General features: G+C 42.9%; 1 protein-coding gene across 1 annotated transcript in view; it reads left to right on the forward strand.

Moving 5' to 3' along the window:
- The window catches only part of LOC120222614 (amyloid beta precursor protein binding family B member 1 interacting protein), a 105,039-nt gene extending 82,547 nt beyond the window's left edge, over positions 1 to 22,492 (forward strand). The window contains exons 11-14 of the mRNA XM_039220500.1: positions 9,236 to 9,334; positions 9,928 to 10,039; positions 18,540 to 18,643; positions 21,176 to 22,492. Coding sequence (XP_039076431.1) covers positions 9,236 to 9,334; positions 9,928 to 10,039; positions 18,540 to 18,643; positions 21,176 to 21,682 — 822 coding nt within the window. The 3' untranslated portion in view covers positions 21,683 to 22,492. The remainder of the gene's footprint in view (positions 1 to 9,235; positions 9,335 to 9,927; positions 10,040 to 18,539; positions 18,644 to 21,175) is intronic.
- The last annotated feature ends 2,982 nt before the right edge of the window (positions 22,493 to 25,474 follow it).

Below are 25,474 nucleotides of genomic sequence, written 5' to 3' on the forward strand. Positions count from 1 at the left end.
GTTCTGCCCTTATCTGTACCTTAACTCTAAATTAGGCTCTTTGTCTCGGGGCCAGGCTCAATTGTAACTCTTGTGTTCTTAACCCCCTAAGTCTTGGATCTGCAAGGCCCTTAGGAAGAGCCTTTTGACAATCATCCATAGAGCTTTCATCTAAAATCTCTCCTGTAAAGGCAGGAATATGCTTTTCCTCATGAGGTATCTGTGTTCAGAATATTGGTCTGATATGGAATATTGTGAGGCCTGGTCAATACCAGCACAACATGAGCCAGTAGTAGCAGGAGATACCAGTTTTCATTTCTCATGGCAGTAGCTGTGCAAACACTGCCATTTCCTTGCTGTGACTGCCATCCAGAGAGGCCAGTGCGGCTCCCGGCATCTAGTGAGAGAAAGACAAGATCCCAGACCCAGAGGCTCCTAGGCTGAGGTATAGACATAGCAAGCCGGACAGGAACCCAGTTTCTCAGGAAGACTCACAAGTTTGGAGGTAGTTCCTGGAATCCTGGGTTGAATGATCCGACCTGACTCGGGTGACCTTGGGCTGCACTGAGATGGGCCATGCTGAGACCCAGGGTATGGGGCTCGAACATTTAAAACCTGCATATCCAAGGCCCGAGGCTTCAGAAGAGGGTTGAGGGCCTCCCCGAAGGGGTTTGGCGGGAGGGACAGGGCTCTGACCTGGAGAAGAAAGCAGGCCTGATGGATATAGAAATGGACAGGAGTCCTTGTTCTTAGGATGTGATCAGTTCTGTCCTCAAGCCAGTTTTTATGAGCAGTCACCCTACTTGGTCTGCTCCTAAGCATGCTTCCCAGTACCTTCCTGAAACACTGGGCATTGTTATTAATTTACTGAGTAAAAGTCTGTCACAGTAGAACCTAATTTGTTTACAAACATTTGGTCACTTATTTCCGTTTCTAGCCATGATAGGAAAAAAAACCCTCTTGATATCAAAATATTTCATCAGGGTGAGCAGATGTACAGAATTCAAAGAATACATACATATATATGTAATAAAAGGAATTTGGGATATAGAGAAGCATGTTAAGAGATTGTGTGATTCTGGGGCGCCTGGGTGGCTTAGTCGGTTAAGCGTCTGACTTTCGCTTAGGTCATGATCGAACCCCGCGTCGGGCTTTGTGCTGACTGCCAGCTCAGAGCCTGGAGCCTGTTTCAGTCTGTGACTCCCTCTCTCTCTGACCCTCCCCTGCTCATGCTGTCTCTCTCTCCTAGAAATAAATAAAAAACATTAAAAAAAAAAAAAAGATTGTGTGATTTCATAGCCATGCACTGATTGATAAATCCAGTCCAGAAGTTTCTTATTCAGGATGACCTTACTGATTGTGACAGTCCATGAGGAGGGGCAGGGGGTTGCTGTCAGGAAGATGGGAGTTTGAGTCCTGGTATGTCACCTGGCACATTATCGAGACTCTCTACTCCCCATCGCCCACTTCCTCAAAGTGGGAATGATTGTGCCCAACCCTTCTTGTGCAGGTTAAACAATATATGTTTAAAAAAAAAAAAAAAACCTTAGCTCAGTGTCTAGAAACAGCACTCATTTATTGGTAGTCATTATTACTACTGCTTATCATTAAATAATATTTTTATTGACCAGTGGTTCTCAGATTTTACTGTGCATGAAAAATCACACAGGGGAAATGCTGAAGCATAGATTTCTGGGCCCCCAGAGTTTCTGATTCAGTGGGTCTGAGATCAGGCCCAGGAGTTAGCTTTTCCAGCAAGTTCCCAGGTGCTGCCGCTGCTGGGATCACCCTCTGAGAAAGCAGGATAAACGTCACCTGTCCCTTGGAGGTTGTGCATTTTCACAGAAGAATATCAGAATCTGAAGAAAGGACTCAGTGCTCAAGAATCACTCCTTTCCTTGTGCTCTTTCTTTGATGCACATCCCCATTCTGCGCCTCTGATGAAGTTCCTCCTTGGTGAATTCTTTCTCACCCAATTCTGGGCTAAATGCGATGGGACAGCGGAAGTAAATATCTTCCAGAAAACATGTGTTAAAATGAGCTCTGGGTGTCATATGGAAGTGATGAATCATGAAATTCTGCTCCAGAAACCATTATTACACTATATGTTAACTAACTTGGATTTAAGTTTAATTTTTTCTAGGAGAAATTATGTTTCTGTTCAGAGGTAGTGGAATATCATGGAAAGAGCTTTGGAATTCTTCTCTTTTTCTTATCTTCTCTCCACTTCTTACTCTGCTTTATTTTCTTCAAAGCAGTGTTCACAATCTGAAATTATATTTTATATAATTACTGGATTTCTACGCTAGTAGAATATAAACACCTTGTGCACAGGGAATTTTTCTGTTGTGTTTGCTATTATGTTCCAGAGCCTGAATCAGTATTAAATGCTTAATTCAGATCTGTTGAATGAATGAATGAATGTATGCATGAATGAACAGAAAGGCCCCCTGCCCCATTATGCTTTTCAAAACCTTGTTCTGTCATTAATATTAATAATAATGTGCCCTCTCATGATACGGCTCTGTGTTGAGTCCTTTTCATACATTATTTCACTTAATCTTTCAACAACCCTTCAAGGGAGGTATTATCATCTCTGTATTATAGAGATGGAAACAGAAACTCACAGAGATTCATGAACTTGACTAGGGTCACTCATGCTTATTATTAAACATAAAGTGTGTTGTCTTGGGAACAAACTCTCTTCTTATCTTGAATTTCCTAAAGCTAGGATTTAGGGTCAACATTCTCTTAGTTCTGCACCTTCCTTTGCTTAGCCATGTCACATTTGGGGCTCATACAGTTGAGCTCAGTCACTCACTTCTGGTTCTTGAGTCTGCTTTTTGCTAACCACGTCAACTCCTGCAGTCACAGATTTTAGCAGCTTTTCTCTGCTTTCCACTCAATTCAGTCTTCTACCTCATCCCTAGACATTATCTACACTCTTCTCAAAGGGTCTCTCATCTAACGAACCTCTCAGCCCACCTTGTCTTCTACTTGGAAAAGACAGAAAAGAGGATTGAGTTGTCCTGGTTTACTTCTTCATATTTACTTCTAAACTTATCTAACATAGTAATCATTCTCACAATTCTGCACCTCAGGGGAAGAGGCTCCCTTCTCCAAGGCCAGTCCCTCTCCAGCATTAGCCTTTCCCTGGGATCCCACCCTCAGTGACTCCCTTTTGCTTCAGCATCTTCAGCCTCTCTCCAGAGAATTCTTCTCTTGAGCTACAACACATTCAAATATTCTTTGGTTTGGGGGGTTCCAAATCACTTCCCTCAGTTTGATCCACCTCATTCCTTTAAGCAACACCTGCTTCTGCCTTCCCTTTAACTCAGACTTCTTGGGAAAGCAATATGCCTTCCATGTCCTCAACTTTCATTCTGTCAATAAAAGTCCTTCATTCCAAAATATTTCTCTCCAGCCGACTGCTCTCTGGGAGGTTGGGATACACAGTGAACAAAACAAAGAACTTGACTGTGGAGCTTACACTCTGCAGGCTTTTCCTCCCTCCTGTGCTGAAACTATTACTAAAGCGTCCAATGAAGGGTGCCGGGGTGGCTCCGTTGTTTAAATCTCTGACCCTTGATTTCACCTCAGGTCATGATCTCATGGTTGTGAGCTCAAGCTCCGAATTGGGCTCTGCACTGACAGCTTGGGATTCTCTCTCTGCCCCTCACTCTCTACTCACCTCCCCTCAAAATAAATGAATAAACACTTTTAAAAAGTTTCCAGGGGCACCTGGGTGGCTCAGTCAGTTAGGCGGCCAACTTCGGCTCAAGCCCCGCGTGGTTTGTGAGTTCAAGCCCCGCGTCAGGCTCTGTACTGACCGCTCAGAGCCTGGAGCCTGCTTCAGATTCTGTGTCTCTCATTCCCTGATCACACTCTGTCTCTCTCAAAAATAAATAAACATTAAAAAAAAAAAAAAGTTTCCAGTGAACAATCCTGTAACAGGGATTCAAGTGGAACAAGCGGTTTCAGTCCTCAGGCTCTGGCCCTCTTGGCATCTTGTGCATTGGTGATAACTGCCCCATGTTCTACCCCCCCCCCCCCCCCCCCCCCCCCCCCCCCCCCGTCCACCTGCTCCTCCAGTTCTGTGGGCTCCTCCTCTTCCCTCACACACTGGGATGTTCTCCGGGGTTCTGTATTCTGTTCTCACCAGACTCCTGCTCTCTCTGAGAAGTCCTATTCGCCGCCACAGCTCTGGCTGTCGTCTGAATGCTAATAACTCCCAGTGTATAGCCAACAGTCTCCCCTTCTCTCCCAGCCCCACACCTGAGCTAACTGCGTGTCCAGGGGCACTTCAACCGTAACCTGTCAGACGGTGATTCAACCCTCCCTCCACCCTCACAGACTCCTCCTTCCTGCAGTCCCTGTCAAGATGAATGACCTCGTCACCCGCTGTATTCATTTTAGGGGTCGGGGGTGGCTGCCATGACAAAGAGCCACAGACTGGCTGGCTTAAAAACAATGGAAACTTAAGCTCTCACAGTTCAGGAATCCAGAAGTTTAAAATCAAGCTGTCAATAGGGCCAGTTCCTTTCGGAGGGCTCTGAGGGCAAAATGTCCCATACCTCTCTCCTAGCTTCCAACACTTTCCAGCAGTCTTTGGCATTCCTTCCTGGGCTTGTAGCTGCGTAATGCCAATTTCCACCTCTATATCACATGACCCTCCTACAGGGACACCAGCCATATTGGATTAGGGCCCACCCTAATCAAGTATGACCCCATCTTTTTTTTTTTTTAATGTTTTATTTATTTCTAGGAGAGAGAGAGACAGCGTGAACAGGGGAGGGTCACAGAGAGAGGGAGTCACAGAATCCGAAACAGGCTCCAGGCTCTGAGCTGGCAGTCAGCACAGAGCCTGACGCGGGGCTCGAACCCACAAACCGCGAGATCATGNGTGACTAAAGTCCAGGCTCATCCAGTTTTATATTAAAAAAAAAATCCTTGTGTTCAAACAGGATATTAGCGTCTGCTCTGTTCAGTCTTTTTTTTAATATATTTTATTTATTTCTAGGAAAGAGAGAGAGAGAGACAGCGTGAGCTGGGGAGGGTCAGAGAGAGAGAGAGTCACAGACTCTAACAGGCTCCAGGCTCTGAGCTGGCAGTCAGCACAGAGCCTGACGCGGGGCTCGAACCCACAAACCGCGAGATCATGACCTAAGCGAAAGTCAGACGCTCAACCTACTAAGCCACCCAGGTGCCCCAAGTATGACCCCATCTTAACTTGATTACACCTACAAAGAACCTATTTACAAATAAGGTCGTATTCACAGTTATCAGCAGTTAGGACTGCAACCTATCTTTGGAGGGGACACAGGTAAACCCATAATACCCACCTGCTTTTCCAAGCTAGAAGTAGAGAAATCTCCCTAGAAGTTCCTCCTGTTCCCTTTCTTGTCCAATCCATTATCACGATCTGATCTCCCATCCAACACGTCTTTCTTCCAGCCCTCTCTGTCTGTCCTTCCTTGTCACTGCAGGCCTGTCTTCCTCATGGCTGCCAGTTACTGCCTGTATCACTCTGCTCTTGTAAAATGTCCGATACCTAGAGGACAACGTCCAGATGCTAGTTTGACACAGGCCATGGACTCTGGCTCTCTCGAGCTGATTTTCTGCCTCTCCTTTCCATGGCTCCCAGGCGTTAACCACACAGAATTTCTAGATGTTCCTCAGACATATTACAGTGCTCAGTCGCTTCTTCCAATGAGCCTTTCTTACTTTCTGTTTTCAAACTTTTACTATGAAACTCACCATGTCATAGGGTAATCATATATTTGTTTACTTACGTCTCCCCCAGCAACGCCTCCAGTCACCGCTTCCTGATTATGGTATGAGCCTCTTACTTATCTTTATTAATGAGGGATATATTCCTTAGCACCCAAAGGTATTTGGTGAATGTATAGGTCCTTTGTTCTTAGTTCTCCCATTCCCTTTGGCCTTGGACAAATGACTTACCCTCTCTGGCATAGTTTTCCAATTTGTAACACATAGTTACCTCACTTTAGAGGATCTGTAAGATCCTTTTTAACAGTAATGTTCTGTAATTGCCCTGACCTTTGTGTGCCTTGCTGCATGTCCTACAAGAGCTTCTCTCTGTTTATGGTCAGGAATAATCAAACCAGTTGCATAAGAGTCTGGCCAGGGATACTGAACCAGCATTTTTCTGTAAACCCCTCTGCAAATAATTTTTCAGCAAAAGGCTCAGTTAAGGAGTAAACCCCTTGGCAAGGTCCTAAGCCATGACTGGAAAACAAGCACAGTGACTTGCTATAGGATGTCCTGAGAGCCAGAAAGGATCCTTGTGCCCACCAAATTAGTTCATCTTAATTTTTAAAAATTTTTTTTGTAGTTTATTCATTTTTGAGACAGAGCACAAGTGGGGGAGGGGCAGAGAGAGAAGGAGACACAGAATCTGAAACAGGCTCCAGGCTCTGAGCTGTCAGCATAGACCCTGATGCGGGGCTCTAACCCACGAACCGTGGGATCATGACCTGAACCAAAGTTGGACACTTAACCGACTGAGCCACGCAGGCACCCCTAGATTAGTTCATCTTAGAACCATAAAATCTAAGGATTTCAAGAGACCTTTGAGGTCATCTGATGCTAAGTCTCCTGTGTACATTTGTAGTATGTCTATAGTGTAAGGAGGTCAGTGAGAATGTTGGTGAGAATGAACCAAGTTCTCTACATCTACCTCATCATCATAGGAGGAGACATTATTAGAACTCAAGTTCAAGAGTTCTTATGCTAAAAGCCATTATGTTTAATGGAATGGACACATTTTACTCTATTTGGATAAATAACATACTTAAGACTTATTTATTGTGCTGTTTAAATGGATACTTCTATCCAGACAGCTGATTTGTGCATTTCACTGCAAGCATACATGATGTATGGTCTGCTCTTGGGAACCTGGCTCTCATGCAGCATGAACCAAAAAACAAATGAAAAATATTTTAATACACCAAAAGCCAAGGTAACGTTGTCAACTTTTTAAATGTGTCAGAAATAAAAGAACAGCTGCTTTCTAAGAAAAATTATAAATAGCAAACTTCAGAAGAGATTCATGTTTGCCTTAGGTGACCATCAGTGAGAATGCTGTTATGGGGCACGTGGGTGACTCAGTCGGTTAAACATCCGACTTCGGCTCATATCCGATTCGGCTCAGGTTCCTGAGTTCAAGCCCCATGTCTGGCTCTGTGCTCACAGCTCAGAGCCTGGAGCCTGCTTCAGATTCTGTATCTCCCTCTCTCTCTCTGCCCTTTCCCTTTTCACACTTTGTCTCTGTCTCAAAAATAAATAAACATTAAAAATTAAAAAAAAGAACACTTTTGTAAGTTAAGGAGCTGTGTTTCTGGTGCTGAAAAACAAGGACTGTAGTTTGGTTTTGTGAATTTTGTGTTTGGAGAGAGTGCTGCAGGCATTTGTGGAATGTCACATTCCATATAGGATGGACTCCTATCCCATATAGGATAGGACCTTCATATAGGAGGACTAAGTCCTCAGTTTAGTGTTCTTGTCATCAATGTGACCTTCTGGTTAATTAATTTAACAAATCCGTTTTTCCTGTTGGGCTACATTATCCGAGTTGATAGTCTCAGTTTTAAGGGCCTCCAACTGGGATGATCATTGGGGTAACATTTGTAAAGCTAAAATCTAACATTCAGTATTAATGAGGAAGCATTGAACCCCAATAACTAAGAAATATGCAGCAGCCATACAAGAATGCATGCTGCCATCTTCTGGCAAGAATGGAAAACTACAGGCATCATTGGGGAGCCTGGTGTCTGTCACCCTCAGAAAACCTAAGATCATTCTTCAAGTGATACAGATGCAAATTCCAAGGGCTGAAAGACCTAAACAAAGGGAATGGTCCATTTAAAGATAAAAGTATGAAGGTAGACTTTCCTCAACTGGGTCAAAAGGCCAAAAGAAGGAATTCTTTACAATTTCCGAATTTTTTATGTGACCTTTGAAGTTTGGAATTTTGACCTAATAACTTAATATAAATACAGAAATTCTAGGCAGGAGGACAGGAGACCCCCAAGGTTCTAGTGTGCCATGGGGTAAAATATATAGTAACTTCTCTGGGCCTCAGTTTTCCCATTTTTAAAACGAAAACTTACTGGGGCGCCTGGGTGGCTTAGTCGGTTAAGCGTCCGACTTTCGCTTAGGTCATGATCTCGTGGTTCGTGGGTTCAAGCCCCGCGTCGGGCTCTGTGCTGACTGCCAGCTCAGAGCCTGGAGGCTGTTTCAGAGTCTGTCACTCCCTCTCTCTCTCTGACCCTCCCCGGCTCACGTTGTCTCTCTCTCTCTCCTAGAAATAAATAAAACATAAAAAAAAAAAAAAAAAAAAAAACGAAAACTTACTAAGTTCTCATCAGGCTCTTAGAGTGTGTCTGGGTCTTGTTATCCCTTCTGGGCAATGACAGCAATGAGTTGTTAGATTACCAGGGTGACTGTTCCAGATGTTGCTTCTCAGATTCATACTGACGTTCAAAGGCACAATGTCATTCAAAGTTCAAAGGCACACAGTGTATCAGAGACAGACACACACAACAGAAATTACAGAGTCAACAAGGATTAAGGAAGAGGGGCCCAGGTGATCTGATGACCAAAGACCAATGTCTCTCCCCTCTTCATGCCTGCTGGTGTCACTGCTACCTGTGACCGTGAGCCCCTGGAAGGCTTGGACCCTACTGCAACACCCCAAGCCATTGCCACTTGAGAATAGATACAACATTCCTTCCCTGGGACATCCATCCAGAGACCAAGATGGCCAGTATGGATAGGAGATGATAGCTAAGAAAAGGTAAACCCTGAGTTCTTGATAGGGGAAATATCCCTAAATATCCCTAGGACTGGCTGGGAGTCACAAAGCATTAATTCTGTGACATAAGAATTGCATCAGGTAAGTTCCTTTATCTGATAAATGGAGAAATGATTCAGATTTCTTGTGGGAAAGGAGATGTGATCTATGTGAAGGCTTTTAAAAGCTGAAAAAGCAGAAATTAAAATTATTATGGATAATATAGTAAAAAGTGCTTATGATAAATCATGTCACAGATTTCTTAAATCCTTTCAAAATTTAGCCCATTCAAAAATACCCCAATTTCTAATCCTGAAATTGATACCAGTAGCAATTTTCCACTGTATCAGGAAATTACATATATTGTTAGAGTCTTAAAATTTTTTTTGAAAAGTGCTAATAAATAGTTTACAAATGGTCTTTGAAATTACTTTTTTCTAGCATCCCCAGATTCAGAAGGAGTCCCAGTATATCAAATATCTCTGCTGTGATGACGCAAGAACCCTAAACCAGTGGATCATGGGAATAAGGATTGCCAAGGTGAGAGAGCATTTGGACTCACCCTATCTTGAATTGCAGACCAGTGTCCTGACCTGGGTCGAGTCTCTGTGCTGCTGAGAAGCAGCTGACCCATTCTCAACGAATCAGAGCTATAGATATTATCTCATTTATTTGCCTATTGGGTTTTTTTTTTTTAAACAGCGGAGAGTGATAGAAACATGGACCTCTCCAGTGACCTGAGAATCAAGGGTCTACTCTCCCATGAGACTTCTCAGACCTTTATTTACTCATGGAGAGCTTTGCACACATCGTGTGTAATTAAGAAACAACGACATGGAAACTAGTAGATTTATGAAAGACTTCTGTAATCAGGACTGGGTGGTGAAAGCTTTCCTCTAATGTCTAGGTATAAAAGTATTAACTGACTCTGCCAATCTGGAAAATTAACACGTGAAAAAAATGATTTGTGAATTTTTTGTTGAAATCCTTACTCTAAAAAAACAACTCCGGAAAGGAGTAAAAAGAGTAGCTTACAAAGTACTTTTTATTTTTCTCAGTATGTATATTGCAATTGAGTGAAGAATCTGGGATAAATGGAGTCCTTTCTTGCTTCTTTTGTGTTCTCTCCCCAGTACGGGAAGACTCTCTATGATAACTATCAGCGGGCTCTGGCGAGGGCCGGGCTCGCCTCCCGGACGAACCTGGCTACTGTTGGTACAGCTCCACCAGCACTCCCTCCTACAGGTACCATGCCAAGAAGAAATTCTCACACCTGTTCTGAGCTCAGAACTCATGTTCAAACTTACCCAACACATTTTGTTCTGTAAAAACAGAACTTTGTTGGCACTGTGTACGTTTCCCTTCTGATGGTCAGGCTCATGATCTCCACATACACCTGGATCTGTTGTAGAAGTGATTCTTAAGCAGCGCTTCGACCACTTTTCTCATGATGTGCTCATGGGCAGGATGGTGATCACTAGTATACGGTGAGCTGGTAGAGAACTGTGTCTCATCAGAGCATAAAGATTATATCTGTCCAAAGCTCCCCTAGCACCCAGCAGACAGCCTGCCCAAAGGACGAGATCATTCCCTGGTATTTGGGCTCAGTGATACCATGGCCAGAGCCTTGTACCCAATTCTGCATCTCACATCCTGTGATGCCATAATAGCCTCTTGTTTATATTTTTAAGGAGGACAGAACACTGAGAGATGAAGTGGGTACAATGCATTGTTTTACATATACTCTTTCTGGTTCATAACAACTGCCCTGCAAAGTATAGATGATTTTCCGCACTCCTCAGCTGAGGAAACTGGAGCTGAGAGAAGCACATACCTAGTGTCTTCTCAGTGACTGAGCTATAATTCAAACACATTGTCTTTATGATAACTAATGGTTGAAAGAACTGGCACCGTTTACAGCAGAAAAGTTCTGGTCATTGTTTTTCAGCGTTAAAGAATGGTCCTATCAAAGGCCAGTGTATATTTCTCTTTGTTGCTCAAAGGGTAAAAGCAGCTTGAAAGTGTGGAAGGTGCAATAAGGTAGATTTGGCCCAACATTTAAAGATATTTCCATTAGATGTGTCCAGTCTGGCTACTCTGTGAACAGTGAGTTTCCGGAAGTATCTGTGCTGAATGAAATGTTTCCTGCAGAGCACTTATCACAATTTATAATTATTTTATATATTCATTCACTCGTTTGGTGCCTGTTTTCTCTACCAGACTCTTAAGTCTTGAAAGGACAAAGGACCATTTCACCATGTTGCACACATTGTGTTCCCAGAGCCTACAGGCCTGGCAGATAGTAAATATTTGTTGACTTATTAAATAAAGGGTTGCTGAGGTTGGTTGGGAGTTGGGCTTCCTAATTCTGTTAATCTTCAGCTTGGGAGTGAAACACCACTTAAAGTTCTTGGCTGCCAAGTTTCCCCTTGTACTCTTTGGGGTGAGGCATCCTGAGACCATCTGGGGTATCTCTCCCAGGGGCATTGGCTTCTTTTCCAGTAAAGACTCCTGGGCTCTTTGGGAGGCAGATCTGATTCACTTCCAGGACAGGGACCCCTAAGTAGCTTTAGGATGGGGCTGGTCACCAAAAAGAGGAAGCCAGCGATTCCACCACAGAGCTATGGACATTAGCCACACAACCGGACCCTTAATACTGCCTGTTGATTTCACTGTTTCTCTAGACTGGTAATCCTCAGCCAAGGTTGACTTTGACCCCTGGGGAAGGTTTGGCAATGTCTGGGAACATTATTGGTTGTCACACCTTGGGAGCAATGCTTATGACATCTAATGGGTAGAGGCTAGGCATGCTGCATCTCCTAGAAGGCATAGGACAGGCCCCTGCACAACAAAAATTTTCCAGTCCCCAATGTCAGTAATGTAAAGCAAACCTGTTCCAGTCAATGTATTCTCCTAGTTTCCCAACCCATCGTTTTGGATGTTCTTCACTGTCCTCAGACTTCCAACCCCCAAATCCTTCACTCTCAGCAAAGAAAAATGGGACCATCAAATGGGAATTCCTTTGACTTCCCACCACCAAAAGCAACAACTTACTTTCATCTGCACCCACCCTCACCTGCGTCCATTTTCTTATGTCCTAACAAGGGCCGTGCGTGCTTTGGTCCCAATTCTGACACTAGCTGATGTTTTGCAGTACTCTGACACCTACCACTGGTGTTAGCTCAGACCAAGGGCCCTGTCCCCAACAAGGCTACCTTTCTGCAGATGTCATACTTCTGACCTACTGGCTACAATTTCGGGGGTCCCCACTAGTTCTGGTTCATTAGAATGACTCACAGAACTCCAAAAAGTGCTATCTTTATTATTACAGTTTTGTCATAGGGATATATATCAGGACCAGCCAAATGAAGAGACACACGCACAGGACAAGGTCTAGGAGGGTCCTGGCTGCAGAGCTGCTTTGTCCTCTTCTTGACCACATGATTGATTTCAGTCCCCTCCCCAGAGGTTGGGTTAGCCCATAGCCCCAGCCCTCTAATCAACTGGTTGGTCTTTCTGGTGACCAGCCCACATCACGACCCATCTTGTGATGTGGGCTGGTCACCAGAAAGTGGTCATGACCTGGACTCAGATGTGATCCTAGGGGTTCACTGACTAGCAAAGATATTCCACTCGCTTTGGAAATACCAAAGGTTTTAGAAGTTCTGTGCCAGGAATTCAGGACAAAGACTCGACAGATACTTTATTATATCATCCTTTTCTGCGTTCTCTTCTGCTCTGCTGAGTCCTTCGCATCATTGTTCCCTTCTTCAAACAAATAAGTTTAAAACCCTCCTATGACTCCAGCTACTGCCCCACCTGACAACCAAACTGTTCTAAAGGGTGGACCACATTTGCATCCTCCACTTCTCTACCCTCACTGACACTGCATCCATTTCTGTCAAGCTTCTGCCTCTAATACCTCATGGAGAGTGCTCTTGCTAATCCTGCCAGTGGCTTCTATGCTGCTAAATGCAACTGTTATAAACCCCTGTTCTTCTCTGACCTTTAAGCAGCATCAACGCCATTCCACCTTGAAACCGTCTCCTCTATTGGCTTTCCAGATAGCACACACTTGGGGCACCTGTGTGGCTCAGTTGGTTATTGTCTGACCTCAGCTCAGGTTATGATCTCAGAGTTGGTGAGTTTGAGCCCCACATCAGGCTCTCTGCTATCAGCTCAGAGCCCACTTGGGATCCTCTGTCTCCCTCTCTCTGCTTCTCCCCACTTACACGCACACATTCTTCCTCTCAAATAAACTTAAAAAAAAAAAAAAAAGATAGCACCCACTCCACATCTCTCATCACACCCCCCTAGCTGCTGTGGTCACTCTTTTCTAACCTCTACTAACTCTCCTACCCCACCTTAAATTGCCCACGGCCTCGTCAATCCTACCCTGTTCTCGTTGACAGTCCCTGTAAGTGGTCTAAATCCACTCCTGGCCATCTGTGTGCTGATCACCCACAAATATATAAATCCAACCCAGACTTCTCTGCTGCCCTGCAAAACTGTGCATCCAACTGTCTGCTCAGTGGCCTCACCTGGATACATCAGACCCGATGTCCGAAAAACGGACTCCTCATCTCAGCCTCCAGACTTGCTCCCCCATTGTTGGTCTCAGTTTCTGTAAATAATACCATCATCTGCCCAATTGCTCATGTAGGACACATTCAAGAAAAGCTCACTCATGCCCAAATCCAATCACCCCCAAATCCTATTGATTGTACCCTCTAAATATTGGTCAAATCTGTCCAGACCTGGTCACCTCTATTGTGATCAAACCCAAACTGCCATGATCTTTCACTTGGCCTCCTATGGTGGTGCTCAACTCCCTGCCTTTGCAGCCTTTTCTCCCTCCTTGACTCACCTGTTTAAATGTAAATATGATTTCTCCCCCATGGGTCGCCCTTCAGAAGCTTCCCACTGCTCTTAGACAAAGTCCCAAATCCTTAGCAAGGCCAACTAAGCCTGCACAATATGAGCCTTGGCCCGCTCTTCTGCCTCTTTCTCCATCAGTGTCTTCCTGTTCCTGTCACATGGGCCACTTGTTTTTCCTAGTTCTTCAAAGCCTCAAGCTCTGTCCTTTCTTAGGGAATTCACAGGTGTTATTACCTCTGTTTGTGATGTTTTTTCTTTCATGTGGCTAATTCCTTCCTATCCCTGAGTCTACAGTGAATTGTTCTTTATAAGCCAGTCATAATTCATAATCTGTGTGATTATTAAGTTAGTATCTTTTCTCCCAGACACTGAAGGAAATCATGAGGTGTTTCTGCTATGATTTCCCAACTGGATACATTGCTCTGTATCCAAAGTGCTTAACAAGTGATTTATTCTTGGTAAATGGCAGCTTTTTTTTCCCCATGTTAGAGAACAGCCATGGAGGGGTTTTTTCTTTAGCACTTATTAAATCACTTTATGACTTTAGCAACTATTTTTAGTCCAGACTCTTCACGGCAATTGACAGAAATCCAACTCTGTCTGTTTTAAGCAACAAAGAGTGAGGGAAAGAGATTTATTAATGCACAAAACTAGGACATCTATGGGGATGCTGCTTTCAGGCATAGCAGGATCCAGGGGCATAAGTGATGTCATCGAGATACTGTTTCTTTCTTAGGCACTGTCCTAAGAGATGAGATGTCAAGGACTGCTGCTGACTCTCTAGGCTTACATTGCTCACACAGCTAGAAATCTTAGCACAAAGGGGATGCCCGTCTCTGAAAACATTCTGGGAGGACTCTGTTTCATGCCTGTCCCTAACACTCTCACTGTGCCCAGGAGCATGCTGTCCTCTGATTTGCCAGATCACGTGGTAGGATCGGCCTTTCACAAACCACATGGGTTAAGAATGAGGGAGGTGGGGGCGCCTGGGTGGCTCAGTCAGTTGGGCATCTGACTTCGGTTCAGGTCATGATCTCACGGTTTGGGCTCTGTGCTGACAGCTCGGAGCCTGTAGCCTGCTTCAGATTCTGTGTCCTCCTGTCTCTCTCTCCCCTCCCACACTTGTTCTCTCGGTCTCACTAGCTCTCTAAATACATACATACATACATACATACATACATACATACATACATACATACATAAATTTTAAAAAGAATGAGGGAGATGGGGTTTGGTCCCCTTCTCAGAATGCACTTGACTCCTGTAAAACATGTGGGAGCTCATCCTTGCTTAATTAGCTTCCCACCCCTAATTCCTCCAGGGACTCCTAGAGAGACAGTGGGAGAGGCTGTATTGCCACTTGAGAGCTGGCACTGTTAACACAGTGAACCCAGAACAACCTAGGTCCCAGGTCAGTGGCACCTGCAAATATATGGGTTACATGGGCACACATGGTTTGTCCCAGGACGGGGCAGAGAGCGCATGGGAAAGACTGGATTTCCCCCAGATAGAAAGACAGCAGCTTGGAGCATTAAGGATACTATTATTATTATCTGTTTGTTCTCACAGAAGGCTAAAGACCAGGTCATCGTACTTACATAAAAATACACACTATGTTGCTGAGAAATCAGCCTGTGTATGTGTTTGGGCAAAAGAAGCAAACAGAAAATATAGTTTTTGCCCTTAAATTTAAAGGAAATCCCCCCAATGGTCTTCAGTATTCAGATTCAGTCTCTGCTTGCTTTGTACAAAGGTGTTTATAGATAAGGAAAAGATTTGAATATGTATAAGAGGGAGGAGGAGAAAGAATAAACAGACCAAAGGAAATGAGAAGATAGAGCACTTTGGAATCTAAGATGTTTAAGTCTCCTGGGCACGGTGCACAGTCTTATAAAAATCTTAAATAGAACATTGTAAAGCATAAAGATGTTTAGGCCTGTTGCTTCCTGACCTTCAGACAAAGCTGTGGCTAATCAGAGTCGTTTAGTAAGCCTTAGAGTGAGAGACGTGCACATTCACATGGCCCATCATGTAAGTTCCGACAGCCCCACTCAGAACAGGGTGGCTGCCCTTGCGGAACGAGGGACATAGGTTTTATAATAAAAGAACTGACAGTAGAGAAAGCAGTTCTAACCTGTTCTACTATTTCAACTGCGTAAATGGACATAAATACCTTTTTTTCATTCTGAAATCATTTCAAACACAACAGAGAAGTTGCAAGAATAGTACAAAGAACCCTCATGGACCCTTTACTGTCAGAGACTGGCTCTGACCGGGGCCCAGGGGGTCTCTGAAGGATGGATGGTGTTGGCAAGGGATGGATGAGAAAGGCCGGAGAGTCTTTCTGATCACCAGGCAGGCATCTCCGCCCTGACTGGGGCTCAACTTTGTTTTATAATTAAGTGTTTGGGGGACAGCACAGAAGTGGCATTTGCCTTAGACAATGATTTCTGATGACAAGCTTCTTTGATATGTAAGAATTTCCCGGAACATAGATTTGTAGAAGACTCCTGCATAACCTTTATCAATAGTGATTGAGGTAGGTGATTTAGATGCTTATCCTATGGGGAAGGAAGGCATCTTTAGCATTCAAGACAATGTTTTTAGCATAAAAAGGGTGAAGTTACTTCTTTGTGGGCAGGGGTCAAACAGGTCTTTCAGGAAACACCTCTGCTCCCCTAATCACAAAAGAAGAAGTTCCTCAGTAGGTTCCTTCACAGGGAGCAATCAGCATATTCAAGGCCAGAATAAGTCACTCCAAATACTGATAACAAATGTCTTGCGGGTGGGGGGTGCTCCAAGCAGAAACAATTGGGTGGGGGTGGATATCTGCCCTTAAATCTAAATTAGGCTCTTTGTCTCAGGGCCAGACTCAATTGTAACTTGTGTTCTTAGTTCCTTTATTATGTAAATCTTGGATCTGCAAGGCCCTTAGGAAGAACCTTCTAACAATCATCCACAATGTTTTCATCTGAAATCTCTTTGAAAAGGCAGGAGTATGCTGTGAGGAATAAAGGTCTGATCTGGAATATTGTGAAGCCTGGTCAATACCAGCAGCCTCATTTCCAACATGAGCCAGTAGTAGCAGAAGGAGATACCAGTTTTTGTTTCTCATGGCAGGAGCTGTGCAAACGCTACCATTTCCTCACTGTGACTGTCATCCAGGGAGGCCAGTGCGGCTCCCAGCACTTTACCCAGATCTCCAGTATTGTTTACCAAATTTGCTGTATCGTTTCTCTCTCCCCACTCCCGCTTCTCCATGTTATCCACAGACATGTTTTTTCAGAACCACTTGAGTGTAGATCTATCTATCATATGCCTTTGCCCCTAAGTCTTCCCCTTGTGGCTCCTAAAAATAAAGGCTATTCTCTTACTAATCATAGTATAGTTAGCAAATCCAGGAAATTTGATATTTAATATTGATAGGATATTTTTATCTAAATCCCATCCAAATTGAGGCAGTATGGATGTGATTTAGATATTCCCTCCATTTGGATGTGTCTGATGGTTCCTTATGATTCGTTTCAGATAGTGCATTTTTGGCGGGAATACTGCGTGAGGGCTGCATGTCCTTCTCAGTGTGTCACATCAGACACATATGACATCTGTTTGCCCCTCGTTGGAAACATTCATTTTGACCACTTGGTTAATGTGTTGTCCGATATCTTTCCTGTACAGATTTTTCATTTGGTACTTAATAATTTGCAGAGAGACACTTCAGGGCCTGTTAATATTCTCCTCTTCATAAAACATTCCCCTCTTCCCAATCGCATGTCCTTAAACAGCCTTCTTTGAGTTGTTATGTAGATGAATGGGTTTCTCAGAGTACTGGAAAAATATTTGAAGAAGCAAGCAAATGGCCATTTCATAAACATTTGACAGAATAGCAGGCACTGAGCATGGCTAAAGCAATCTCTGAGTTCACTCGGTGGGAAGACCTCATGTCATTGTGGGCTGGGTGGCAGTTCAGTTGTTGGAGAAACGGCTTTCATGTGTGGAGGGATGTCCATCCTCTCCAGAATGTTGTTGAGGGACCCAGAGAGATCCACATACATCCAAGGAAATCTATCAGATTCCCTCAAAACTGCAAAACCTCAGTTAGCCTCACTTTTGTGCCGAAGGGTAAATTAAAAGGCAAGAAAATAAAATAAGTGCTTATCAAGACTTTCTGGGAAAAAATTGATTCCAGGGTATCTCAGGGGTGTGCACATTTTGCTCAATTCCCTCTGTCTACAATTTTTGTGTCCATACTACTTTTTGTTGAGAATAATGTTTAAAAGTTGTTCCTATACACAACATGGGATGGAACTAGAATCATGCGTTTCAAACGTTTGTTTATTATTTTTGAGAGAGGGAGAAAGAAAGTGAACATTCAACTAACGGGAGGGACAGAAAGAGAGGGAGAGAGAGAATCCCATGCAGACTCCATGCTGTCCATGGAGAGCCTGATGTGGGGCTCGATCCCACGAACCATGAGATCATGCCCTGAGCTGCAGTTGGACACTTAACTGACTAAGCCACCCAGGAGCCCTGAAACATATGTTTCAGGAAAATCTTCAACAACTGGAATTTTTTTAAAGTTTTTCAAAGTTATTCTCCAGTTATCAAAAGGCCTTTGAAAACAGAACCTACTGGTCTCCAGGCCCCTAGTTAACCCAGAGGTCACGGCCTACATAAAGCATTTACCTTCCTGAACCTTTGCTGAATCTCATGAAGTGTTGCCACAGAAACCAGATTTGCTGTAAGGCCTGTATACTTAGGACTCCTTAGCTTTTGTTTTGGAAATATATACTGTATTTTTAGATGAACTCACAAGAATGTTGAATATACCTTGCCCACTCTTCTTGTCTTTACTCTCTCCTCTCAGGACCTAAAGCAGGTACCACCCAGGCCAATGGGCAGGTTCCCCAGGCTGCACACTCTGTAAATGTCGTTATCGAAGAGGCCCAGAAGCATGCAGACACAACTAAGGTAAGACCAGAGAGGGACTGGATGTCACTCTCAGACTGTCTGCGGTAAGCCTGTATTCTAAACCATTAGTGGTGTCCGATAATTGCTCCTCTGGAAAGAGAAAATCTAGTTCCAATAACTAAGAAGTCACTGTAATTTCATATAGATAATTGTGGGGGATTTTTTAACCTTAAAGTTATACAGGCTAAAATGGAAAGTTAAAGCCAACTGTTAACCACATTGCTTCAGAAAAATGTAAGAATTTTTTTTAACGCTGACACTTGGTAAGTACTTTTAATTTCACTCCATTGATTTTGGCTGAAGGGATCTTGATTTAGGCAAGTGGTTTTAGCACTCTGAAAGTCACATCTGAGTTTTAAGCCCTTGGGATTTTTACTTTTTTTTTCTGAATAAATTAGAGCAACCAGTTAGTCAGAAGCCCTATATTAAATGTGAAAAACCCCAAAACCAGATTAGAAAACTACTAAAAGGGTTCTGTTATAAAATGTGCATTTTATATTTTTCTATTAACGTTCTGCATACATACTCAGAATGATAGAGAAGAAAACACATTTTAAAATACTAGTCAAATAGCATTCTCCATAACTTTTTTTTTCAGTAAAGGAGATTAATGAAGATTCATTTAAATTTATCTAAAAATTATAGCTGAAAGTTGTAATATAGTTACTAGTCTAATTGGTAACATCTCAACTTACTATTCTGTTGAATATTTTTCACATGTGATTCAAAATAACCTTAAATAATTGTGCCATCTGTAATTTTTCACTTCATTCTCCCCTCTGATTTTGTCCATCAGTCAGTGGTGCAAGCAATTAATATTGTATTTATTGAACTCCTTACAATTTTTGAAAACAATTGTAGACCATTAAAAGTTGTATTACTCTAATATATAGTACTTCTCAAGTCTGACATCATACCCTGTACTTTCAGCGATTATTATTTCAATGGCCCAATTGAGGAGAAACACTCTAAAATGCTGAAAGCAACAAAAGGACCCCAGAATAGAAATCATTTCACCTTGTGTGAACATCAAATCCCAAACTGTTCAGAAAATTTTTTAAGTTACATCACTAGTCAATTAGCTTATCATGTTAAGCAAATTAAATAAAATAGAAAACTCAATCATAAGGCACTTTGTTAGGAAAAAAAAGCAGCTTCTAAATTTAATTGTCAGTGGTAAGAGGTTGGTAAGGAAACAAAAAACAAAAGAGAGTGAAAGCCTGATAAATTGTAAACTGCAGTGATGATTATCACTAACAGAAGGATTCAGCTAAGCGCCTGGAATTCCTGGGGAAGTTGCATTATATAAATGGAATTCACTATCATCTGTTCCACTGTTGGCAGAAGGACTGCACCTCTGTTAGCCTTTGGCCCAGTTCAGTGTTCTGGTTTCTACCCAATAGCATAGCATGTGCAATGTGACTTTACTCTGCAGAACCCACCCACACCTTTAGCTCATTTGATATGATCAAAACCTTGAGACGGAAATAATAGTAAAGCTTATGAGGCTCGATTTATACCTGATTAGCCAGCTGACTTTCACACAGTTCAGAAAAGGTCAATCTAAGACTATGGACCCGGTGTGTGGATTCTTGGTCCACACACCACTTCCCTTGAAGCTGTTATGTCAGAGGGAGCGAAGCATATAATTGACTTCTCCCTGGTAGCCTATGGTCGTGGGCAAAGGCGTCTTTGTTCTCAGCATGCCAGCAACCACTGATGCAAGAGAAGGCAGGACAGTTCTTTTATAGGAGAGTTACTCTTTGTGCTCACATTTCTACAAAGGTTACCTGTAAACTAAAGCACATTGTGTAATGTGCTTTACACATTACACACCTGTGTAAACTAAAGCACTAAAGGTCCTTGTACTAATCAAAGGAGGACATCTAAGCCAGGAGACTTGGGGAAGGTTCAGGGAAGCTTCTTAATCAGCTCTCTGCCACTGGAGGTATGGTACAAAAGCAAACTGATTTTACAGACACCTGTTTCTGACAATTGAGCTTCACAACATGCCCAACTCAGACCTAGAAAAATGGTACGGCTGCATGTGCCTAGGACCCCAGTGGCTTGTCTTGGTAACCAAGGCATCTGTGGGAATTCCAGGAGAGCCATTTTGCTTTCATTTGAGTTTCCTTAGGCTGAGCTCGGGGTAGGTAAAGACTGAAGTAATCATACAACTAGCAAAACTCTGTATCACTAAAGCTCTTTTAAAGACATGGATTAGTCCCCTATAAGGTGGCTGGGAGGAGATACATCTCTAATCTAATAAACACCTCAATGACTGAGACTAAGTGTTCCATTTTACTGAAGAAGACATGGTGGATTAGTATTAAATAATGTTATTATTGGTAATGTTAGAGGCCATTTGGAGGCATTCTCCTTACCCACAGCAAAGATGAGCTAGCTCATGAATAGCCTGTAGAATCGTCCTGAGGAGGGGAGGCCCCCCACCCCTCGGGAAGCAGACACTGCCCAAATCTACAAGACCTCAACTTTCAATGGGGATGTCATGCTGTGGTTGCTCTGTTGAAGGACAAGAAGCCAGCCCTTGGTAACCACGACCCAGGAGCGCCCAGGGCCCATCACCTTCCAAAGTCCAGCCTGCCACCACCCCCTCCCGTGCGAAGGTCTTCGGACGTCTGCGGCAGCCCAGCAACAGCCCCCAGGGCCAAGGGTATGAGCGGTGGCTTCCCGGCACCGCCCGATGACTATCTGCCACCACCCCCACCACCGCCACCCATGGAGGATGACGAGGAGCTCCCGCCGCCACCCCCCGACTTTAATGAAGGGCCCCCGGACTTCGTGCCTCCCCCACCACCATCATTTGCAGGGGATGCGGGGTCATCGTTACCACCCCCTCCCCCGCCCCCACCTGCACTTGACGCCCCGAAGCCACCCCCCACTGCCAGCAAAAGACCTCCTGCTCCCCCAAAGAGGAGAGAGAACCCAGGACCACCCGGCGGGGTAGGGAGCGGAGAGCAAGATTTCATGTCTGATCTCATGAAAGCTTTGCAAAAGAAAAGAGGCAACATGTCCTAAGGGAAACATATAAGTATTTTTGTGTGATGGGTATAATCATTTCTAACCTCAAGTGCATTTGTGCTCCTTTATGTTCCTGACACCTTATTCATTTTAGATAAAATATTGAAGCATTCAGACTAGAAATGATGTAAAATGTCTCACTGCAGCTCAAATACATTCATAATCATTAACCTATAACACAGAAATAAGAGTATCTGCCTAAATGTACATACCTTTCCTATGTGTTTCCGCCTCCATGAATTCATCTTCCCTTCCAAGTTAACTAGAGTGTTTTATGTTCATTTATTTTATTATACTCAGAAGCATCAAATTAATAAAAGTTTAAAAATCTTTAGGATGATATTTCTAGAAATATCAGTGTATAAACCTAGTGCGCTGTAAACACAACATTGTATATATATACCTGACCTTTATAGCTTTGCATTCTAACATCTTGTTAATCTTCGGTATATTTTCCATCTTCACCTCCATGACCTTCAGAATTTTCTAAAAAATCGAAGAAGGAAAAATACAAGGGAGGCAGAGTGAATTTTGTTTCTTTGACTTATGTCTTGATTGACGGGAGTCCTGGATGTATACTGTTTGGGTTTTCCAATGGTCAAATAACTTAGTAATGAAAAAAATAGATGTTTAGAGTTCGGAAATTTTCTGTTACTACACTGCTCTGAGTATCTTCTAGATTAAAATTTAGGGACAGGAAAAGGCAATCATTTTTATTCTTTAACCTGGAATGTTTTCTCTCCAGTAAATTTGATGCTCAATTTTTTTGATTTTTGTTTTTTAATGTTTACTTTTGAGAGACAGAGCATGAGCAAGGGAGGGACAGAGAAAGAGAGACAGAATCTGAAACAGGCTCCAGGCTCCCAGCTATCTGCACAGAGCAGGGCTCAAACTCATGAGATGCAAGATCATGATCTGAGCCGAAGTCTGACGCTTAACCTACTGAGCCACCCAGGTGCCCCGATGTGCTCCTGTTACCCTATCTCTCTTCTCTTTCAAATCGTTTTCTGGGAGTGCTTTTAGATTTTCTTCATTTTATTTCCATATTCTGTTTTATTTTTCTTTTTAATTGTGAAACATCTCAAAATCTTTTTTTTTAACTGAAGTATCATTAGTTTATACTGACACAATGTTATATTAGTTTCAGGTGGACAACATTGTGATTGGACAGCTCTGTATGTTATGCTGTGCTCACCATAAGCTGTTACAGTATCAGCCATTATATTCCTTATGCTGTGCCTTTAATTCCTGTGATTTATTCATTCCATACTCAAAGCCTGGGTCTCCTTTGGCAACCATCAGTTTTTCCTCCATATTTAAGGGTCTGTCTCTGCTTTTTATTTGTTTATTCATCTTTTTTAGATTTCACATATGAGTGAAATCGTAAGATATTTGTCTTTCTCTGAGTTTTTCACTTAGCATAATATCTTCTAGATTTATCCATGTTGCTGCAAATGGCAAGATTTCATTCTTTTTTTTAATATTTATTGATTTGGGGGAGCATGCAAGTGGGGGTGGGCAGAGAATGGGGGGCAGAAGGTCCAAAGCAGGCTCTGTGCTGACAGGCCAACAGCAGAGAGCTGGATGTGGGACTTGAACTCACAAACCCCTAAGATCATGACCTGAGCCGAAGCTGGATGTGAGCCAGCCAGGTGCCCCCTCATTCTTTTTTATAGTTGAATAATATTCCATTTTGTGTATATAGCACATCTTTATTCACTCATCTATCAGTGGCCACTTAAGTTACTTCCATATCTTGGCTATGGAATAAACATAGGGGTTAACATATCTTTTAGAATTAGTGTTTTCTTTTCTTTCTTTCTTTTTTTTTTTTTTTTTTTTCATAAATAGCCGTTAAAGGAATTGCTGGATCCTATGGTGTTTCTGTTTTTGTTTGAGGAAATTCCATACTCTTTTCCACAGTGGCTGCACCAGTTTACCTTCTCACCAACAGTGCACAAGGATTTTTTCCTCACATCTCAAAATCTTCTTAAAGTGGGTAGAAAATAAATAATAATGTTACTTTCTACTTAAGGAAGATGATTAATCTTTTTTTAAGTTTTATTTTTATTTATTTTGAAAGAGAGAGTGGGAGGAGAGGCAGAGAAGGAGAGAGAGAATCGTGAGCAGGCTCTGTACTGTCAGCATGGAGCCTAACTTGCAAGATCAAGAGACCTGAGCCGAAATCAAGAGTTGGACATTTAGCCAGCTGAGCCACCCAGGCACCCCGGAAGATGATTAAGCTTCTGTTTTAATATTTGGGTGGAAAAGTAAGCTCTAAAATGACATTTAAAACAAAAATACTAATTCACATTTTAAAACAAAAATATTTAATAATTAAAACTGATAAAGTGCTCTACATTTTTCCAAAGCATGTCCCTAAAACTGAAGATAAATGCTTTACATAAATCTCTCCCCTGGGCACCTGGGTGGCTCATCAGTTAAGCATCTAACTTCGGCTCAGGTCATGATCTCACAGTTCATGCGTTCAAGCCTCACGCTGGGCTCTGTGTTGTCAAGCTTAGAGCCTGGAGCCTGCTTCAGATTCTGTGTTTCCCTCTCCCTCTGCTTCTCCCCCACTCATGCTCTGTCTCTCTCTGTCTCTCAAAAATAAATACATGTTAACAAAATATTTTTAATAAAAATAAATAAAAATAAATGTCTCCTCATGCACAGTAACTCCTCTCTGTTTTTGTTTTATGGATCTTTTGATGTCAGATGCTGCAAAAACACCTGGGGAAATGACCTGAGGAAAGCCTGGTCATTATGCAGATCTCTGTGACAATGCAAGAAACGTATTAATGGCATAATTTTCTTACAAACTGATTCGGAGATGTAGAGCTCACAGGTAAAACAGAATGTCTGTGGCCATACAAAATTGTCCAGTTGCTTCAACCTGACATAGGTTAATGAACCAATCCTATGAGGTTCCGGACCTTCATTAGAATTATCTGGATCTGCAGGCGCCTGGGTGGCTCAGTTGGTTGGGCGTCCGACTTCAGCTCAGGTCATGATCTCACAGATCATGGGTTTGAGCCCCGTGTCGGGCTCTGTGCTGACAGCTCAGAGCCTGAAGCCTGCTTTAGATTCTGTGATTCCCTCTCTCTCTGCCCCTCCAAGAGCTTGCCCACTCAAGCTCTTTTCTGTCTCTAAAATAAACATTAAAAATTAAAAAAAAAAATTATCTGGATCTGGGGCACCTGGATGGCTCAGTCAGTTAGGCATCTAACTTCAGCTCAGAGCCTGGAGCCTGCTTCAGATTCTGTGTCTCTGCCTCTGTGCCTCTCCCCTGCTTGCACCCTTTCTGTCTCTCAAAAATAAATAAACATTTAAAAAAATGATCTGGATCTTAACTTACCTTGATCAAAATTACTGTCTAGTGTCCAGATGAGGAAATGCATTGGTATTTGAGAACAATAATTTAGAATTCAGTGCCTCTCCAATCAAAAAAAGAATAACCCTTTGCTGACTTTATTTCAGAGTATAAAAACCTGGATAGTGTCCCTCCCCCACCATGTCTAGAGCAGGAAACAAGGGCTCTCCATCCCACAGTTGTTCCCTGGAAATGACTCACTACATTAATCAGGATTCTGATTGTATGTAACAAAACCACTGGGGCAATCTTAAGCAGAAAGTAGGACTTGATTACAGAACTCAGGGCAGAATGCCAGTACCTGAGGCTACCTGTGCACAGAGACTGCCAGGTGGAGCCTAGGACGGGTGCCCGGAAGCTCATAGTTCACCCTTGTGCCCATTTCTGCCCCTGTCCACACGCTTGCCTCATTGTCA

This window comes from Hyaena hyaena, unplaced genomic scaffold, assembly GCF_003009895.1.
Source record: "Hyaena hyaena isolate Hyena2069 unplaced genomic scaffold, ASM300989v1 scaffold_896, whole genome shotgun sequence".
Classification (NCBI taxonomy): domain Eukaryota; kingdom Metazoa; phylum Chordata; class Mammalia; order Carnivora; family Hyaenidae; genus Hyaena; species Hyaena hyaena.